The sequence below is a fragment of the Coregonus clupeaformis genome, chromosome 16 (assembly GCF_020615455.1).
Source record: "Coregonus clupeaformis isolate EN_2021a chromosome 16, ASM2061545v1, whole genome shotgun sequence".
NCBI lineage: Eukaryota > Metazoa > Chordata > Actinopteri > Salmoniformes > Salmonidae > Coregonus > Coregonus clupeaformis.
In genome coordinates, this window is record NC_059207.1 from 1,993,001 (window position 1) to 2,013,612 (window position 20,612).

General features: G+C 44.9%; 2 protein-coding genes across 2 annotated transcripts; one reads left to right on the top strand and one right to left on the bottom strand.

Annotated features, from left to right (window-relative positions):
- Nucleotides 1-200: 200 nt before the first annotated feature.
- LOC121572205 (fatty-acid amide hydrolase 2-A) lies at nucleotides 201-9,395 on the top strand. The gene is made up of 11 exons (XM_041884140.2): nucleotides 201-531; nucleotides 1,377-1,459; nucleotides 1,593-1,729; nucleotides 2,554-2,763; nucleotides 3,059-3,178; nucleotides 3,268-3,403; nucleotides 5,000-5,117; nucleotides 5,194-5,313; nucleotides 5,740-5,851; nucleotides 7,953-8,141; nucleotides 8,387-9,395. Exons 1-11 carry the CDS (start codon nucleotides 214-216, stop codon nucleotides 8,560-8,562), a joined length of 1,719 nt encoding a protein of 572 aa, XP_041740074.2. The 5' UTR covers nucleotides 201-213; the 3' UTR covers nucleotides 8,563-9,395.
- Nucleotides 9,396-9,827: 432 nt separating this feature from the next.
- Nucleotides 9,828-20,262, bottom strand: nelfa (negative elongation factor complex member A). Its single transcript, XM_045225555.1, has 11 exons — nucleotides 19,960-20,262; nucleotides 18,260-18,431; nucleotides 17,702-17,863; nucleotides 14,985-15,074; nucleotides 14,545-14,672; nucleotides 12,642-12,711; nucleotides 12,438-12,526; nucleotides 12,239-12,350; nucleotides 11,630-11,952; nucleotides 11,220-11,319; nucleotides 9,828-10,716 (listed from the first exon to the last, which is right to left on the bottom strand). The coding sequence occupies exons 1-11, from the start codon at nucleotides 20,167-20,169 to the stop codon at nucleotides 10,532-10,534; spliced, it is 1,641 nt and encodes a 546-aa protein (XP_045081490.1). The 5' UTR covers nucleotides 20,170-20,262; the 3' UTR covers nucleotides 9,828-10,531.
- Nucleotides 20,263-20,612: the final 350 nt, after the last annotated feature.

The window sequence follows — 20,612 nt, forward strand, 5'->3', positions numbered from 1 at the left end:
TCAATACAGTGCGTTATATTCTCAGTCTACGTATCGAAGCGCACGATGGCAAATAGTTAACCATTAACCTTTTACAATGAATGTTCACACACTTGGCCATTTCTTATTGGTTTAAAATTTAGCCACGGTTGACCTAATCTCGGATACCGAGAAGTAAAATTCTCGCGAAAGTTGTCACTTTCCGTTTACACGTGAAACTGATAGCGAGGTCGGATGCTTTTAAACTCCAACCCATTTATAGATAAGAACCATAATAAAACGTTGCATGCCGGGAGTTATGTTAGACGACGACAGTGTCCAGCTGTCAAAGTAGTTAGTGCGGTGGTGGTGACCAAAGCTGTGATCATGGCGCTGACCCGCCTAGAACGGGCCCAGGCATGGATTCTGAGTGCGTGCATGGGCGTGCTCTTTGCGCTCTTTCGGCTCCTCGCTCCGCGGCTGTCCGGTGGATTCACCAAACTTCTACCGGTCACCAACCCCCTGCTAATGATGTCTGCGATGCAGCTCGCGCAAAGGATTCGTCGGAGAGAGGTCCGTAGGCTACCCCGTACCTGGTTATATGTTCTCATCTATTTTACCCGAGAGACTACTTTTCCGTGGTGTCTATTTGCGTAGGCCTATATGGTGCAGACAATGGTAAAAGTATTGAGTGAGCTATCTTCATTTATCCACCATATTTGGACAGGGTTCTGCAACGGCTTGGTAAAGAGTGAGTAGCCTATTTGCTGCATGATAGGCTACTGCGTTGCTCTTTGGGAGCAGTAGTCCAGTTGGGCTGTGACTGCACTCAGCACCTGTCCATTACCTAAAGGCGCTACATGGTCAATCTGAGGCCTGCAGCATTTACGGTGATATGGCCTCTTCAGAAGTCGGGGCATTCATACTTTTTGTGCTTCGTCGAGCAGCGCAGATCTGTTGTGAAGGAAGTTGTCAATTAAGTCAGTTTGTGTTCATACAACCAATAATGTCAATGCGGAGCTATACAGAGCCCTCCACATTGTTACGAAATTTGAGAGGCGCACAGCTTTGCAGTACAGAGCCCAATTTGGCCTCTGCGTGCCTCAGGAGGCGCCGCATAGCGGCACAGCATCCATATGGCGACTCAGACCACATTTTCAGATCAAGCATAAATTGGTTCTTAGGCTACTGTAGCCTAGTGCTGTGCTCTCCATATTAAAAAGGGTTGAGGTCAATTCCATTCCAATTGTCAATTCAGGAAGTTTAGGACTACACAAATTCCAATACTCTTCAATGCTTTTCAATGAGGAAAAGTGTTGAATTGGAAATTGGTTTACTCTGAATTGACTGGACTTGAAATGGAGTTGATGCACACACACAGGCACACTACTGTCTATACTGTATGTTGGTTGGTGCAGGTGTCGAGTGTGGAGGTGGTGCAGGCCTACATTGACAGGATTCAGGAGGTGAACCCGCTGCTCAATGCTATGGTGCAGGACAGGCAAGTACAAGTCCTCCAGGACTAGACTGGTTAATTGTCATATGTTTACAAATCTCATGTTGCTGTCTCACCATACTTCCACTACGTTCTGACACAAAACCAAACTTGTATTTCTTTCTTTCTTTCCCTCCAGGTTTGCAGCAGCGTTGCTAGAGGCAGCTCAGGTGGACAAGCTGATTGAGGAGGAGACTGGGGGAGAGGATGTTCTGGAGGATAGACTTCCTCTGCTGGGGGTCCCCCTCACTGTCAAAGAGGCCTTCGCTCTACAGGGTAGCGACTTACAGTCATGCGTGCATACATTTTTGAGTATGGAATAGTTCACCTAGACCAGCCTTTTTCAAACCTCTCCTCTGGGACCGCCCAGCTGTTTCATCTATTTGAACTATTCCAGAACGAGCACACCTGATTCAACTTGTCATCTAATCATCCAGCCCTTGAGCTAGTTCAGGGCTAAAACAAAATTGTGAAACGTCTGGGGGTCCTCGAGGAGAGGTTTGAAAATGGCTGACCTAGACCCTCTCCCATACTGTGTACTACTCTTGTAGTTGTGTACCCTGCAGTGAGGCTGGGTGAGTGTGTAGACCTACCCTATAGGTGAGTGTTTTCCCATCCTGGTCCTGGGGACCCAAAGCCCTAGCACTAACACACTTGATTCCACTTATCACTTCATCACCAAGCCTTAATTAGTGATTCAGGCCTGTTAGTACTAGGGCAAAATTAAAAAAGGATACCGCTTTGGGTCTCCCGGACCAGGATTGGGACACACTGCTATAGGTAGACCAATCCTACACACATAGACACACACCCAGACCCTCTCCTATAGTCCTATGGTCTCACCACAACAGCACTCATCCATCAACAACTTTCCCTCTGCCTCTTTTCCATCAAATACACATTACATTGTTTGATGATATTCCCACTAGATACGCATCAGTGAAGTTCATCTGTCCCTATTCAAATATATACTTTTCTGAATATCTGTAATATCTGCCAGCTTAGCGCACAAACATAACAGACCCAAGCCATTGCACTCTCCTAGTTTACAGTTCCACCTGTATGTTCATCTTCTCCCCACCCTTTCCTCTGTCCTCCAGGCATGCCTAACACCGCAGGCGTGGTTTCCCGGCGTGGGGTCCTTTCAGTGGGGGACGCCCCTCCCGTGGCCCTGTTGAAGAGGGCCGGGGCCATCCCCCTAGGGGTCACAAACTCAAGCGAGCTCTGCATGTGGTGTGAGTCCCACAACCACCTATATGGCATTTGCAACAACCCGTATGACCTGGAGAGGACACCAGGCGGCAGCTCAGGTGTGGTATTTTAGGGTTTACAAGGTGTTATAAAATGGTAATAACATTGTAATAACATGGGATAGTATGTGTTATAATAGTATTACAGCTGTGCTGATGTAATGACAACACAGGTAGATGTCCATAACAATAGGACTGCTATTACTTGTTAATTACTTGTTATATCAAGCTACCTCACGCTACAGAAACAGAAAATAAGCTCCTGCCTCTATGGGCCTTTCTGGCTCGGACAAGCCTTACTTACATTCTCTATCTCAGTCTTTCTACTCCCCTCCTCCTTTCCTGTCGTCTCCAGGTGGAGAGGGTAGTATACTTGGGGGTGGAGCATCAGTGATCGGGATAGGTTCTGACATCGGTGGAAGTATCCGTATGCCGTGCTTCTTCAATGGCATTTTTGGCCATAAAACCACACCAGGTAAGTAAAGAGTACCCCTTGTGTTGGTGTATATGTAGGTGCTAGTGCGTGTGTGTGCCATTGACCATGTTATCCTGTGTTATTTGTAGGTGTAATATCTAATGATTGTCAGTACCCCCCTGCCTCTGGTCGTCATGAGGACTACCTCAGTACTGGCCCCATGTGTCGCTATGCTGAGGACCTTCTGCCCATGCTCAGGATCATGGCTGGACCCAACGCTCACAAGTACACAACCAATCACAACCCTAACACATGACAACCAATCACAACCCTAACACATGACAACCAATCACAACCAAAACACACAAGTACACAACTACATCCATAACACACCAAAACACCCTGTAACACACCAACAACCACCACCCTAACACACATGAACAGTCAACACAGTGTTCGTAGTAACACAACAAGTACACAACCCATCACACCTTTAACAGACTAAAACACCCAACACTGTATTCTCAGTAAAGGCTTCAACACATCTAACTAGAAACAACTTACTACCAATGGTACATGGGTAGTTTTTATAGACATACAAAAATGCAAATAAGTTTAATGTCCACACAACTACGTTTTGTGAAGTTACACTATATATACAAAAGTATGTGGACATCCCTTCAAATGAGTTGCTGACAGGTGTATAAAATCGAGCACACCGCCATGCAATCTCCATAGACAAACATTGGCAGTAGAATGGCCTTACTGAAGAGCTCAGTGACTTTCAACGTGGCACTGTCATGGGATGCCACCTTTCCAACAAGTCAGTTTGTCAAATTTCTGCCCTGCTAGAGCTGCCCCGGTCAACTGTAAGTGCTGTTATTGTGAAGTGGAAATGTCTAGGAGCAACAACGGCTCAGCCGCAAAGTGGTAGGCCACACAAGCTCACAGAACGGGACTGACGAGTGCTGAAGCGCGTAAAAATCGTCTGTCCTTGGTTGCAACACTCACTACCGAGTTCCAAACTGCCCCTGGAAGCAACGTCAGCACAATAAATGTTCGTCGGGAGCTTCATGAAATGGGTTCCCATGGCCGAGCAGCCGCACACAAGTCTAAGATCACCATGCGCAATGCCAAGCGTCGGCTGGAGTGGTGTAAATTCGCCGCCATTGGACTCTGGAGCAGTAGAAACGTATTCTCTGGAGTGATGAATCACGCTTCACCATCTGGCAGTCCGACAGACGAATCTGGGTTTGGCGGATGCCAGGAGAACACTACCTGCCCCAATGCATAGTGCCAACTGTAAAGTTTGGTGGAGGAATAATGGTCTGGGGCTGTTTTTCATGGTTCGGGCTAGGCCCCTTAGTTCCAGTGAAGGGAAATCTTAATGCTACATCATGCAATGACAATCTAGACGATTCTGTGCTTCCAACTTTATGGCAACAGTTTGGGGCCCTTTCCTGTTTCGGTATGACAATGCCCCCGTGCACAAAGCGAGGTCCAAACAGAAATGGTTTGTCGAGGTCTGTGTGGAAGAACTTGACTCGCCTTCACAGATCCCTGACCTCAACCCCATCGAACACCTTTGGGATAAATTGGAAAGCCGACTGCGAGACAGGCCTAATCGCCCAACATCAGTGCCCGACCTCCCTAATGCAAGTCCCCGCAGCAATGTTCCAGCATCTAGTGGAAAGCCTTCCCAGAAGAGTGGAGGCTGTTAGAGCAGCAATGGGGGGACCAACTTCATATTAATGCCTCTGATTTTGGAATGAGATGATCGACGAACAGGTGTCCACATACTTTAGGTAATTTAGCGTACATCAAAACCATGACATTTTGAGCACATGTTTAACTGTCCTAACTCTCCATGTCTCTGTACAGATTGTCTTTGTCCATTGAGGTGAATCTGAGGAACCTGCGTTTCTTCTCTATCCCTCACGATGGTGGCTCTCCTCTAGTGAGTGCTGTAGACGAACAACTCCTTCAAGTCCAGAGGAGGGTGAGTAGAATGCCTCATAGACCCACAACACACGCGCAAATGTAGATTCACAAAGACATATCTGTATTTCTACCAGGTGGTGGAGCGGCTGGAGGCTGACCTAGGGGTCAAGGTTCAGGAGGTGCATCTCTCTGGGCTCAAATATGGCTTCCAGATCTGGGATACGTACATGGGGCTCCCCGACAAGGAGGGCAAGGTGGGTCAACTGCTGCTGCATCCAAATAGCACACTATTCCTTACATGGTGCACTACTTTTGACCATGGCCCATAGGGTTTGTGTGTGTGTGCGTCTCCTTCATTAGGTTTATGGGGTATTATGAGGCCTCACTAATACAGCCATTCTAACTATACTGAACAAAAATATTAACGCAACAATTTCAAAGATTTTACTGAGTTACAGTTCATATAAGGAAATCAGTCAATTGAAATAAATTCCTTAGACCCTAATCTATGGATTTCACATGACTGGGAATACAGATATGCATCTGTTGTTCACAGATACCCAAAATAATAAAGGTAGGGAATCTTTTATTTCAGCTCATGAAACATGGGACCAACACTTTACATGTTTCGTTTATATTTTTGTTCAGTGTGGATACGTGTGTGTATGTGTTTCTCGCAGCCCCCCACACCCTTCCAAGTGCTGATGGGGGAACCAGGGAGGCCGGTGTGGCCAGTGTGGGAGCTGGCCAAGTGGATGATGGGAAGGTCCCCTCACACCATGGCTGCTATTGGTAACAACAGAGACACATATTCACAATCCTGTCTAGTAATAGTTATTTCGGGTCTAGGGATTTGTTTAAGTGGTGCCAGTCATCTGAGTGACCTTGTAAACCTATCTATAGTCCCAGAAAGGGTGTATTCTAGTAATCAGAGAGCTATAGTGGCGCTTTGATCAATTGATTCAGAGTCAACTGTTACTATCTGGTATCTTTAGTATCAAGGTCCACTCTTGTCATGATGATATAGGTCAGGGATGGGTAACTGGCAGCCCATGCCCCCCTTGTGTAGGCCCGCGGACCAAGTTGACCCAAAAAAACTCAGTCGTGGTCTCAACTTACTGTTGTGAGTTAGAATAATAGAATACACAAGGTGCAATTAAAAAATGTGGATGTGTATCAGCAGTCACTCAATTAGCTAATGTCAGCAAAATGTTTTTAGATTGGTAAGTTAGTCTAGCGGCCAGCTATTTAAACTTGTTTGTCCACCCGCCTCTTGAGGATTGACCAGAAGTTCTCAATGGGATTAAGGTCTGGGGAGTTTCCTGGCTATGGACCCAACATTTCGATGTTTTGTTCCCCGAGCCACTTAGTTATCACTTTTGCCTTATGGCAATGTGCTCCATCATGCTGGAAGAGGCATTGTTCGTCACCAAACTGTTCTTGGATGGTTGGGAGAAGTTGCTCTCGGAGGATGTGTTGGTACCATTCTTTATTCATGGCTGTGTTCTAAGGCAAAATTGTGAGTGAGCCCACTCCCTTGGCATGACACAGGACTGATGGTAGCGCTCACCTTGTCTGCTCCGGACAAGCTTTTTTCCGGATGGCCCAAACAATCGGAAAGGGGATTCATCAGAGAAAATGACTTTACCCCAGTCCTCAGCAGTCCAATCCCTGTACCTTTTGCAGAATATCAGTCTGTCCCTGATGTTTTTCCTGGAGAGAAGTGGCTTCCTTGCTGCCCTTCTTGACACCAGGCCATCCTCCAAAAGTCTTCGCCTCACTGTGCGTGCAGATGCACTCACACCTGCCTGCTGCCATTACTGAGCAAGCTCTGCACTGGTGGTGCCCCGATCCCGCACCTGAATCAACTTTAGGAGACGGTCCTGGTGCTTGCTGGACTTTCTGGGGCGCCCTGAAGCCTTCTTCACAACAATTGAACCTCTCTCCTTGAAGTTCTTGATGATCCGATAAATGGTTGATTTAGGTGCAATCTTACTAGCAGCAATATCCTTGCCTGTGAAGCCCTTTTTGTGCAAAGCAATGATGACGGCACGTGTTTCCTTGCAGGTAACCATGGTTAACAGAGGAAGAACAATGATTTCAAGTACCACCCTCCTTTTAAAACTTCCAGTCTGTTATTCTAACTCAATCAGCATGACAGAGTGATCTCCAGCCTTGTCCTCGTCAACACTCCCCTGTGTTAACGAGATAATCACTGACATGATGTCAGCTTGTCCTTTTGTGGCAGGGCTGAAATGCAGTGGAAATGTTTTTGGGGGATTAAGTTCATTTTCATAGCAAAGAGGGACTTTGAAATTAATTGCAATTCTTCTGATCACTCTTCATAACATTCTGGAGTATTTTCCAGCATGATGGAGCACCTTGCCATAAGGCTCGGGGAACAAAACATCAACATTTTGGGTCCATGGCCAGGAAACTCCCCAGACCTTAATCCCATTGAGAACTTGTGGTCAATCCTCAAGAGGCGGGTGGACAAACAAAACCCCACAAATTCTGACAAACTCCAAGCAGATTATGCAAGAATGGGCTGCCATCAGTCAGGATGTGGCCCAGAAGTTAATTGACAGCATGCCAGGGCGGATTGCAGAGGTCTTGAAAAAGAAATATTGACTTTGCATAAACTTAATGTAATTGTCAATAAAAGCCTTTGACACTTATGGAATGCTTGTAAAAATGTAAATGTAATTATACTTCAGTATACCATAGTAACATCTGACAAACATTTCTAAAAACACTGAAGCAGCAAACTTTGTGAAGACCAATACTTGTGTCATTCTCAAAACTTTTGACCACGACTGTACATCAATCTGATGTGTTATCTCTGGAATCATGGTCATTCTGTTGCTCTGGTGCGTGTTCATGTGTGTTCCAGGTCTGGCCCTGGTAGAGATGACCAGCTCATCCAAGCCCTCTCCCTTCATCGTGAAGCAGAAAGAGAAGCTCCAGAAGGAGATTGAGGAGCTGTTGGGTACAGACGGGGTTCTCCTGTACCCCACCCACCCTCGCCTCGCCCCCAAACACCACCACCCCCTCTTTACACCCTTCAACTTCGCCTACACAGGTGAGAGAGAGTCTGGAAACCAATATCTAATAATAATATCAATGGAGATACATCTAACTATGAACCAAATCTTAATATAACTTGAGGTATTCAAACTTTCAGGAAAATCACGCATTGATTCAATGATTAGGGCTGTGGTCACAAATGTGACTGAGAATGAGTTGTCTGTACACCACATAACTGAATGAATGAATACAACATACTTTTTCTCATTTGCATCCCTTCCTCTATCCGTCCATCCCCAGGGGTCATCAACATCCTGGGGCTGCCTGTGACCCAGTGCCCTCTGGGGCTGAGTGTAGAGGGTCTACCCCTGGGGGTGCAGGTGGTGACTGGGAAGCTCCAGGACCGCCTGTCCCTGGCCATGGCCCTCTACCTGGAGAAGACCTTCGGAGGCTGGAGAGACCCTGGAGCCGACTGACCTGGGCCTGTATCTATAAAGCATTGCAGAGTAGGAGTGCTGATCTACTACGATCAGTTTGGCCTTTTAAATCATAATAAACAAGATTACATAAACAGGGAGGACCTGATCCTAGATCAGCACTCCCATTCTAAGACGCTTTATGTACCACTAGGCCAGGTTCAGTAGGCAAAGGTGGTCAAACGTTGCATAGAAATGTCATGAATAGAACAGACATGATTCCTTATTTTACATTGTCAGAGGCATGTTTGTTCTACATAACATATTTCTATCTAAACGTTGTGCCCTGCTGAACGTGCCCCACGCTGGCTCGGAGGGAGGTTGCCCGTAGCCATTTTTAATAGGGAATGGTAGAATTGGGTGTAGGATAATCTGATCCTAGATCTGTGGTTATGGGGATGAAGTAGGAAGAATGTCCCTAACTGCTGATACAGGGGTGTGTTTGTTATGGGCAAATTCTAGCCTGAGCTGTGCACTCAATATATATCTCTGGTACACACTATTCAGAACTTATCCCAATGTAAATGTATGGTTCAATCACCTCTCACTGAAGAATGAATGTCTTTTGTTTTTCTGTTATGCTCTTCTGTTCTGCACTGAAAGCTAATGTTATTGGCACAATGAATGTCTAGTCAGCCATGATTGACTTTTGCACTATGAAAGTCCCACTCACTCCAATAGATCTTATTACCAATGTCTATCTGTTCATCTTTTGCAAAATGACAGGAATGCAGATCCTAAAGGCCAGTATTTTCGAATGAGAATACTGTATTACTTGATTCCTGTCTTTGTGCATTTCTCTGGTTCGATTAGTAAAGACCTTTTAAAGAGTTCATCTGATTAATCATTTGCTTGTATACTTGATTTGGAATTCATACCCCGAATTGACTGAAATGGGATTGACACCAACCCTGGGGTGTATTCACTAGTGCACACCGTAGCAAAACGTTTTGAAACAAAGTCTTTACCATCGAAGAACACCTTTAGTCATGTGCTCAGAAATAGAATAGTAGAGTCAGGAGAGAGAGGTTCTGAAGGACTATGTTTAACACTCAGGAATCTGAACATGTTTTCGCTTGTATTTTTTTAATTTACCTTTATTTAACTAGGCAAGTGAGTTAAGAACAAATTCTTATTTACAATGACGGCCTACACCGGCCAAACCCGGACGACGCTGGGCTAATTGTGCGCTGCCCTATGGGACTCCCGATCACGGCCGGTTGTGATACAGCCTGGAATCGAACCAGGGAGTCTGTAGTGACACCTCAAGCACTGAGATGCAGTGCCTTAGACCACTGCGCCACTCGGGAGCTTTATTTTCTTTTCATTCTTGGTAAGGATGGAAAAACATTATTCGGAATATTCCAAAACAGAACTTGACAGCAAAAAGGAAACCCATCATCCCTCTCTCTGTCACATTTTCACTGATGGGTTTGGCCTCTTTATTTACTTAATTTTCTCAAATCATCCTTTTTTTTTTTTCTTTGACAAAGTAGGAAGAATACAGTAAACGTCATTCTCACAATGAAAAACACAGACAGTTGTAATATTTTTGTGGCATGCTTGTACCTTTTCATAGTAAAGCAGGTCTTGACTGGTGTCTTATGAAAAAGAAGGTATACGGACTCCTCTAGCACACAAACATTCAGAAATCTGAGGTGACCTGACTAAAACAGAAAAGAAAAACGAACCAACGGAAACAAGTCTTGAGGGTCCCTGCCTTTTGGCAATGAAGGAACTTTGAGAAAGAGGGATCCATGCCTTCTTAACCTGCGTCCCCACCCCCACCCCACTCAACCACACCCCAGCCCCTCTCACGTGCTGGATTTGGCCCATGTGTGTATGCACAAGTGTGTGAGTATGACAAGTCCCTGGCCACCCGAGGAGGATTTGGCCTGCGTGTGTTGATGCTTGCGTGTGTATGTAAATGTGTGTGTATTTAGTCCCGGCAGGCAGGCCGGCAGCCAACTCAGGAGGTGTTGGTGATGGGTTTGTACTTCTTGAGGCGGGTCCACTGTCCTGTGGAGTAGTTCATCTCAAACACTGTGTCCACCAGCATGGTGGTGCTGCCCGTGCCGTCCGCCTTGGGCAGGATCTCTGTGTGCTCGCTTAGCTTGATCTGGATGATGTCTCCCTGCTCCGGACACGGGTTCTCTGGAGGAGGGGATACATTTAAGAGATGTGGTTTGTGTGTGTAGTAGCAGGAGAACTCGCAGTGGGGGTAAGAGTGTTTTAAGGTGTGTGTAGCCAGTTCTGCTCAGACTCCACCAGAGCACTTGCACATATTCACACCCACGCATTCCTAAATCTTTACTAGTATGTTGAAAACTCATACAGTATGCCACTAAGTGGACATACTCCAGCACAGGTCGGTTGCGCCCTAATTGTGGAGGACGGGCTGGTGGTAATGGCTGGAGCGGAGTCAGTGGAATGGTATCAAATACATGTTTGATGCCATTCCATTTGCTCCGTTCCAGCCATTACTATGAGCCATCCTCCTCTCAGCAGCCTCCACTGTACTTGAGGGAATATTTATTCTCTGTTGCAAAAAGCTGTTACTTGTTACTAAAACAGTGCTATTCCAACAGTACAAAACTCATATGCTAGGTGGACTTCATCTAGGGAAATGGGAGTATTTGCAGAAAGCAGTACAGTACCTCTGGATCCGGCCATGAAGCCCAGGATGAGAGCTTTCTCTGGTCTGGTGACCTTGTTGGCGGTCTTGAACATTTCCTGAGCAGCATACATCTGGTCTCTCTGGGGGGACCACAACACATGGCACAGAGGTTACACCACACTGCATACATTTACATTTTAGACATTTAGCAGACGCTCTAATACAGAGTTACTTACAGTCAGTGCATTCAACTAAGACAAAACAACTACATATCTCACAACCTTTGCATGCCAAACCACCATTCCAAATACTGAACTACAATCTCTACAGTCAATGTAAGCATGACACAAGTTCATCTTAGAATACATGCCCAATATATTGCTTCATTCTAAGTAGTATAGTGGCGTGAATATTGGAACAGAGTCCCAAAGATGCCTTTATCCAACTCACAGTGAGCGAGAGGTTCTTTTTGGGCTGGGGCGTGGGGGTGGGAGTCGGGGTGGTGGACTGGGGGGTAGTGGGGGGCTGTGTGGCGGGGGTCTCGGGCTGCGTGGCGGCAGCCGAGGGGCCGTTGCTGCTGGCGGGGGTGCTGGCTGGCGTGCTGGGGGAGGCGGGGGCGGTGGGGCTGGCGGCCGTGTTGCTGGCGTTGTACATGGGCGTCCTTTGTTTGAACTGGCCAGGGAGGGTGGTGGTGGCGGCGGCACTGGGTGTGGCCGACTCCTCAGGCTGTCGACCCGACTGCAGGGCGTCACGCCCTGAACCGCCCGCATTCGCTAGAGAAAGAAAAGGAGGATAATGAAGACTCAGTTCACGACATCTGAGACTATCGCTCTATCAATCGCTACAGAAACAGGAGATAGCCTACTGCCATATAGGCCGTTCTGGCTCGGACAAGGCTTTAATTGTCCAAGGCTTACTAGTAAGTAAGTAAGTAAGTAAGTGTGTACACTGTGATACTACCGTGCCATATTGCAAAACCAACTTCATATAGGACCAAATGGAGGGTAACCCTGAGATTTGAGTAACAGGTATGTAGGTGTTTGAAGTTGCGTCTCTCACCTGGCTGTGCCTCTGAACTGGGAATGTAGGAGGAGGAGGGGACCATACTGGGGGTAGCAGGCAGGTAACTCGTAGACGGCAGGGCACTCTCGTTGTTTAACGCACCCAGTTTCTGAAACACCCGTTGAATGGGTTACAATTCAATGCAATACCGCTTTGTAAATTGCATTACATTGTGTGACAGTGTGTGTCTTCCTACCTGGGTAGATACCAGTCCAGCAGCATAGTCTGGTGTAGCATTCTCCACCACAGCCTCCTCTTTGGCAGCTTTCTCCCCAGCCTCTGTTTCTGTACCACGAGAGAAAGAGATTAACAAGAATGAGTGAGTCTGAAGGAAGGTGAATAATAGTGAAGACTGCTAGCTAGATAGAGATAGATCAAAACTATAAATAAATGCATTTACCCAAAGTCTTTCTCCTCCTCTTTGCCTCTCTACCAGCTCCCACCATATCGAGCTCTGAGATGTCTAACAACTAAAGAACAGACAATGATGTGCATCAGATTCGCTTAACACATTGAACCATCAATTTAAAATGACATAATTCCTTTCAATACAGCTTCCCATCAGGGTTTCCGTTAGCCGGTAATAGCCGGCTTTCTGGCAGTTATTTTTTTGGAAAGACGATAAATAAAAATGGCCGCAATTCTGCAAAAAAATTTACTAATCCCATTGCTAAATAATGTTTTTTTGCCTATTCATCGATGAAAATACCGGTCGATGTAAATACATTTGACCAGAAATACTTATCGGTCTATGGGTTCATTTGCATACTTTTGGGGGGAATTAAATTGCACTTGTGTATTTTCGTTGGTCATTATGATTCTAATTTAGGCTATCACATGTGTACAGGCACAGCTTACAGATACAGAGTCTAGTTTCAAATCTGTCAAACGGGGTGAGAGCTGCTGCTACAGCTCCTGTTGGAGTGAAAAACTTTTATAAGCACAATCATTGCGCAACAACTCTAAATGAAATCGCATGTTAAAAACAGTTTTGATGACCAGAATTAAAAAGAGCTAGCCTACTATTTTTATTTCTCAACTGGTCAAGTGCATTGGCAACGGTAGGCAGGCTTCAGCGCGTCACACTTTGCAATGTGAGCTGGAAGCAGTATTCATTTGGAAAACATATACTTAATTGTGTGAAACATGAACGTTTTACTTCATATTATGAGGCACTTCTTACCTTGCTTTAAAGTAGCCTAACCAAAATCTGTTCCTATAAATGTGGAGGCAATTAATTTATAAAGACTTCCATATGCCATTGAAACAAGTAGCCCATTTCTCTCATGTTCTATTGGTTTTCAAATAAACATTTTTTTTTTTTTATTGTCCAGTAACCAAAGGCACAATCTTCGTCATATAGGCAAACCATGCTAGTTGTTGCATCTTTAGATCTCCCTCGCTTTTGACAACTGTGTTTTCCCACTAATTGCATTATGAAATGAATTTTCGCGCGTAGCCTACTGCCGTGCGCACATTGCTGCGCTTATAATGTGAGGAAATAATAGTTTATCAACATTTTAAGCTAAACGTTCTGATCGGTTGCATCAGCCTCATTGCTTTTTAGTGTTTTTTTGTACTGGTTGAATGAATTTGGGATCTGTCGTCCCACAACTGTCCCAGAGTCTGTTTGGAATAGGCTATTTCTTTCTCGCACAGAACGACAAGCTGACCAATAGAAAAGGTAAACGTTTCTACTATGGGGGATAGTAGATTGACATAAGCTAGTGATTTTGCTGTTTGTTACTCATCTTGTTGGCTGAGGAAAAGTCAATGTGGACTGTTATTCTAACATCTTCAAAGTGCGCATCGGAATTTGAGAAGAAGGATGCACGTCGTTGCATCCTCAAGTTGCATGTTCTGTTAAGATGAATTACCATAATTGCAATGTGATTCCAGTTATTCTGAGCACCGTGGGTGGACGCCCTAATCAGTTTACGCACCCAATGCATTTGGGTCCAGTACATTTCTCAAATGTCCGGTAAATTAAAATGCCACCGGTCAAATGTCCAGCACCACATTTTCCTAACGGAAACCCTGCTTCCTGTCTATTGTGAAATTCATTTTTTTTTAAATATTGGTTTCCTTACTGTATAAGCAGTCTATGGCCGAGGTAAGAAAGCAATCCACGCTTTGGTTTTGTTTACATGGCCACTGTCAGAAAACAAAACCAAAGCATGGATTGCCGTCTTACCTTGTCCATAGCCTGCTTGCAGGATGAAGCAACCAATATAATTGTGTTATTTGGGTGAACTATTCCTTTTAAAGAAAACAAGGTCACTTGTTAAAGGCCCCTTCGTTACCTTGACTCCCCTCTCCTTGCGCAGGGGCGTCCGTGCGGGGGCGATGGGTGTGCGGTTGCTAGGGGGGCTGAAAATACTGGGGGTGGTGGGGCTGCGGAACGGGGCTTTGGGGATCCCCTTGAGGGGTGCTGGAAGGGAGAGTATAAAACATGATATCGCAGCAGCCAATCAGACACCAGTGGGTATAAATGTGTGTGTAAGAGTTAATATGTGGTCCTCTGTAGCTCAGCTGGTAGAGCACGGCGCTTGTAACGCCAAGGTAGTGGGTTCGATCCCCGGGACCACCCATACACAAAAAAAATGTATGCACGCATGACTGTAAGTCGCTTTGGATAAAAGCGTCTGCTAAATGGCTTATTATTATTATTATTTATATGCATAGTCTTAGCAACAACGAGTATTGTAATAGCTGTGTGTGTGTGTGTGTGTGTCAAACTCACTGGTGGTGTCAATCTTCTTGACCAGGCCTCTTCCTTTGGCGTGGAAAGGCACTCCCGCTGCCTTCTTCAGCTGTTGAGCTGTCTCTGTGGCTGAAAACATAACAGAACAATGAGTCAAGGTTGTATTAATTAGTGCACATCGTAGAAAAATATTTTGCAATGGAAAATGTTTTACATGAAAATAAGACTTTCTATTGGACAAATTTAGGTAAAGTTCCTCCCAGTTTCATCCTGTTTGCTTCCATTAGGCTCCTAGTGAATACCGGAGGGTGCTGTTCATTTGGCACCAAACAGAAGAAGACAAACAGGGAGGGACTACATGAACTTGTCCAATAAGAAACGTTCATATTCGTTTTCCAGTGCATGCTGTAATGAACATGAGTCATGACCATTCACTAATGTGAAAAAGACCATTCACATTCAGTAAACGAGCACAAAGTTAGGGCCCTATAAAATCGGTTTTATTATTTGCCTGATTCCTCCCCCCCAACCTGTTTTTCCAGGTTTCAGTTTTTTTCTTCCAGTTTCAGGTTCTCTAAATCACACTTTTTTAAATAGAAAAACAAAAACATTGGATGTTCTAAGTCCACAACAATGCTTAATCCACATCAGGAGACCACTTTTGAGGTCTGGGAAAAATCTAAGAAATCTAGATTTTTGGGTGTAGTTACCCTTTAATGTCAGTGCAGCATGAGACCATTGTTTGGTTAGCGATGTTGCTGTAGCGCTCATGTGATTGCAGAGTTTGCAAAACAAAAGGCCACTAATCATGATATCATTCTGCCAGGTAGACATAGGCTACTTTGTAATTAAAGTTGCACTATGCAGAAATCGCTCTGCCATTTACGGGTTTCTAAAACTCTAATAGTTCGCCTAATTTCAGTTTATGTGACAAAATAAGCTAGTATACTGTAGAGAATCATTGTAACATCTAAACCGCTGTGAAATATATTTTCCATAATCAAAAATATTGTTGTTTCAGCTGTTTGAAGCTGGTGTACAAAACTGAAAGTAAAAGACACAAAAACAAAAACAGAATATGAGACATAGAAATAGCGCACATAGAACAGATATACCGCTTCTTAGACTTGCTTTCAAGTAGAATGATAGATCTACAACTCACATTTATATTTGAATTTAGTCAGGTCGCCCAAAAAGTTACATATTGCCGCTAACATTTAATTGAGGTTTTTGAGAAAGCCTTTCCATCTACCAGAAGACAGCCATCATTACATTAGCATCATCGCTAACGGCTCCACAAAGTGTTCGACAAACGCGCGCACACACAGACAGGGGAATTCCTGTGCTTTTGCCTCTTCAGAAAGTTAAAGGAAAATATGAATCACTGATGCATTTTGTTCACGTCTTATGATAATCTTGGGAAAATTAATGAATGTTCAATACATCAGCATTAGCCATGGCAACATGCATAGAATTGCAGGAAATTTACTTGAAAACTGCAATATTTTCTCTCAGCTCCAGGTTGAGGGAGCAGTCTCTGGAAATGACTTTTCTATCCATACACACCAGTGTACAATGAGTGTACAAAACATTAGGAACGCGATCAATAAACTTGTATTTGATTTTCAGGACCTATATACTAGGCGGTGTCAGATGAAGGCCCAAAAAATTGTCAAAGACTCCAGCCACCCAAGTCATAGACTGTTCTCTCTGCTGCTGCACAGCAAGCGGTACCAGAGCGCCAAGTCTAGGTCCAAAAGGCTCCTTAACAGCTTCTACCCCCAAGCCATAAGATTGCTGAAAAATTTATCAAATGGCCACCTGTACTATTTACATTGACCCATTGCCCCCCCCCCCCCCCCCCTTTGTTTTTACACTGCTGCTACTCGCTGTTTATTATCTATGCATAGTCACTTTACCCCTACCTACATGTACAAATTACCACGACTAACCTGTACCCCCGCACATTGACTCTTGTACCGGTACCCCCTGTATATAGCCTCGTTATTGTTATTTTAGTGTGTTACTTTTTATTAAATTTTTTACTAAATATTTTCTTAACTCTATTTCTTGAACTGCATTGTTGGTTAAGGGCTTGTAAGTAAGCATTTCACGGTAAGGTCTACACCTGTTGTATTCGGCGCATGTGACATAAGATTTGACTTGAATTTGCTTAACTGCTCAAATTCTCTCCACTCCATGGCAAAATGTGAAAGAAATTCCTGCAAGAAATTGGTTTTAAAACACTGAAATAATCTCCGCCGCCAAGATGGGGGCCTCAAAAACATTCTTGCCTAGGGCCTTGACCGATTTCAGCCACGCCGACGGGCTGACCGTGCCACACCCCTCCGCCACGCTCACCACCTAAGCCCCTTTTTGATCCAGGAAAAGCACTGGGAGCATCTGAACGGTCTAAAGTAGCTTCATTTTTTCATCTGCTTTCCTTCATCTGCACTGATGTGTGAAAAACAACTGGACTGGACAAGTGAAAGCAACTCCCAAATAAGCATCCGCCATAGCGCTTTAACTTATCCTTTGCTTTTCAGATCAGGGACATATTCATTAAGCATCACAGAGTAGGAGTTGTGATCTAGGATCAGTTCTGCCTTTTAGATCATAACGAATAACATTACATGGAACCTGATCCTTGATCAGCACTCCTAATCTGAGACGCTTGATAGATGAAGAAGATGAGACCACTTTAGACTATTGACATGTACCCAGGTGGGCGGATCGAGTGAAGTGTCTTTTCTTACATTTCTGCAGCAGCTCTGCCCTGAGGGTGGCGCTCTTGGGCTTCCTCTTGAGCTGGAAGTGTTTGACGGGGGGTGTGAGTGGGCCCACCAGGGTGGTCAGGGCGCTCTTGTTCAGGTACTGGCACTCCAGAGGGAGCATGGCCGACGCTTCACACTCACTCACTGCAGGGGGAGATCAATCAATCAAATGTATTTATAAAGCCTTTTACATAAGCGGTTGACACAGTGTTTTTACAGTAACTCAAACCTAGACCCCAAAGAGCAAGCAAAAGCAGAAGTGTGATGGAGACAGTCAGGTGGAGCCAACAAGTACCTGCACAAGCATGTTCACAAGTGATGAAGAAAAAGTACACAAGGACAAGGACTCTGATACATGGCCAACCAACAGGTGATGTTAGAGCAGCACCAACATGCTGGAACATGCATCCCCATACTAAAAATTCCCTGAGCACTGTTTACATAATCATAGTCATTCCAGTTGTAAAGCTAGAACCATGATCCCTGCTGCTCTCATTTTACCCTTGACTTATGACCCCTAGCCTATGGTAGTGTACCCACCTTTCTCCCGGAGCTCGCCCAGGATGTCCTGTACGTTAGGGTTCTGCTCCTCCAGGTCCAGGTTGAGGGAGCCTGTCTCTGGGAAGGACTTAAGGATGTCTGCCACCATCAGTACCCAGGGCTCAGAGTCCACCGTGGCCAGCTGGATGATCTCTGATAGGGCCTCCTTCATCTGCACGGTCAAAGGAGGTGATTGTGGAGGTTAGTAGAGCAAGATTCTTTTTAAACGTTATCGTCCAATCTTGTGGAATGGTAATGTGTCTTTAGGCTTTGCATGCATGCATGGCTCACAGTATGCATGGCTGTCTGTTCAATACCATTTATAGAAATGGTATAGAACATGGTATAGAAAGAAATTGATTATAGAATATCCATGGGGAATGGTGTATATGGGCATAAGAGGGAGGTGGATGTGGCGGTTAGAGCAGGGCACAGAAATGGAATACATCCAACTACTACACCTGCCATATAGTGTGTGTGCTGACTTTCTGTTTCCTGGCCTGGTATGGTGGGCTGTCAGTAGCTAACAGGGGCATCCTCAGGAGGACCGTAAACCTGGGGTCCAAGTTCTGCAAGGTGCAGTGCAGGGGACTTCAGGGCCTCTATGATAGACGGGCAAGTGACAAGGCCAAGCACATCATAGAGGACCCCCACACAATCTTGCCCAATGTTTTGAGCTTCTGCCCCCAGAAGGAGTCCCACAGTTCAGCAATAGGAGCAGGGCAAGTTTCATTCTGGCAGCTATCAGGCTTCTGAACAGTTGGACATAGTAAAGATGTAGGCCCAATACATGGTCGAACAGTAGGCAGCAGAGACTGAATTGTGTAATTTAGGAGAATAAAGAGCTGTGGACTAATGACAGTGATAATACATGACAGGATGTAGATTTTGTTATGGTCATGAAATTGAAATGACAAGTCTAAATGTATAAAAGTAGCTAATTCAATCACTTAATCACGGAAATATAATTGGTAAACAAAGCAAGAAACTATAGTGCACCTGGTTTACAACACCAGTTGTAGCTAAGTAAGGAGCTAGACTGTATCAAAGTGTAATAGGACGTTTAGCTACTAGACTATTTAAAAGGAGCAAAAACTATTTTAAAGGCTGTCTCCCAGTTTTGAGTTGTGACTTAACTCGCTGGTTACGCCCTCCAAAATGGCTCAAGCTGGCTGGCAGGCATGCGAAACCACTTGGACTGACAAAGCTCCGAGAAGTTTTGAGCATTTGAATGATTCTCAGACATATCAGATGACGAAAAAAAATCACGACTACACTACAAACAGGATCAATGCTACATGTCAGGCTAGATAGCTAACTTGGTGTTTGTGAAAGCAAGGCATGTGCGTTAGGTAAACAAATTATGAGACTGGACAGAATGAGCCTAACCGATAGTTAGCTAGCTAGTTATCGGTTAGACTCATTCTGACTAGTTAACTAACTACCTCCTGGCTGTAGACACTTAAACACTGTTGGCGCTTCGGTACAGGTCTCCCGGAGCGAAGAGGCTGAGCCATATGCAGCTAGATAAGTGTACAATGGAAACGGTTAGCTTGTAAACATGGTGTACTATACTTCCCGCTCAGGAAGCATCAGCCAACAACTTGGTCAAGGCTGCTTGCTGCAGAATCCCATTTAAAATAGCTAGTAGCAGTGGCTAGCTAGTACTCAGTCAGTCATATAGCAACTCGCGTACCCACCTCATCAACAGTCCGCCTGGGAAGATGCAGCATCCCGAGCAAGAGTTTTAGCTTTACCGGAGGCGACAAACTCGAAAAACACAACCGTATATTGTCGATAACTGAAACGGTGAGGAGTGAAGCAATACTAGAAGGCGCCCAAAGTTCGTCTGTTGATCCTAGTTTATTATGGAGCCACAGGCCGGTGTCGCTATCCTTCATCGACGCCATCTTGGAAAAAGAAGCGTTTTGAGTTCGGGCATTTTAAAAGGCTACCTAGCTAAGAAAACATAGAACGGTTGGTTAGGACACACCCACCATGTTCATGGTCAGTGCTATGTTGGATCCTTGGGACGTCCCTACCCTAAACCTTACCCTGACCTTAAACCATTTTAAATGTCAAGTTCAATGGGGGGTATGGTCGTCTCAGTGATTCTAGATTGCATGGACCCCATGTTCATGTCGGGGGAGATCAAAGGAACGCACCTCTCTCTTACCTGTCCAAAAAAACGAATGTAATATTTTACATGGCCTTTTATATTGACTTTACAGAACACTTGAGATATATGTCTACAACAGCATTGCATTTATTTGCTATTCAATGCATTTGGGGTGTTTGACTCTAAGGGAATGCTGACTTATTTTGCAAATAAGTCTAATAATACAAACCCTTT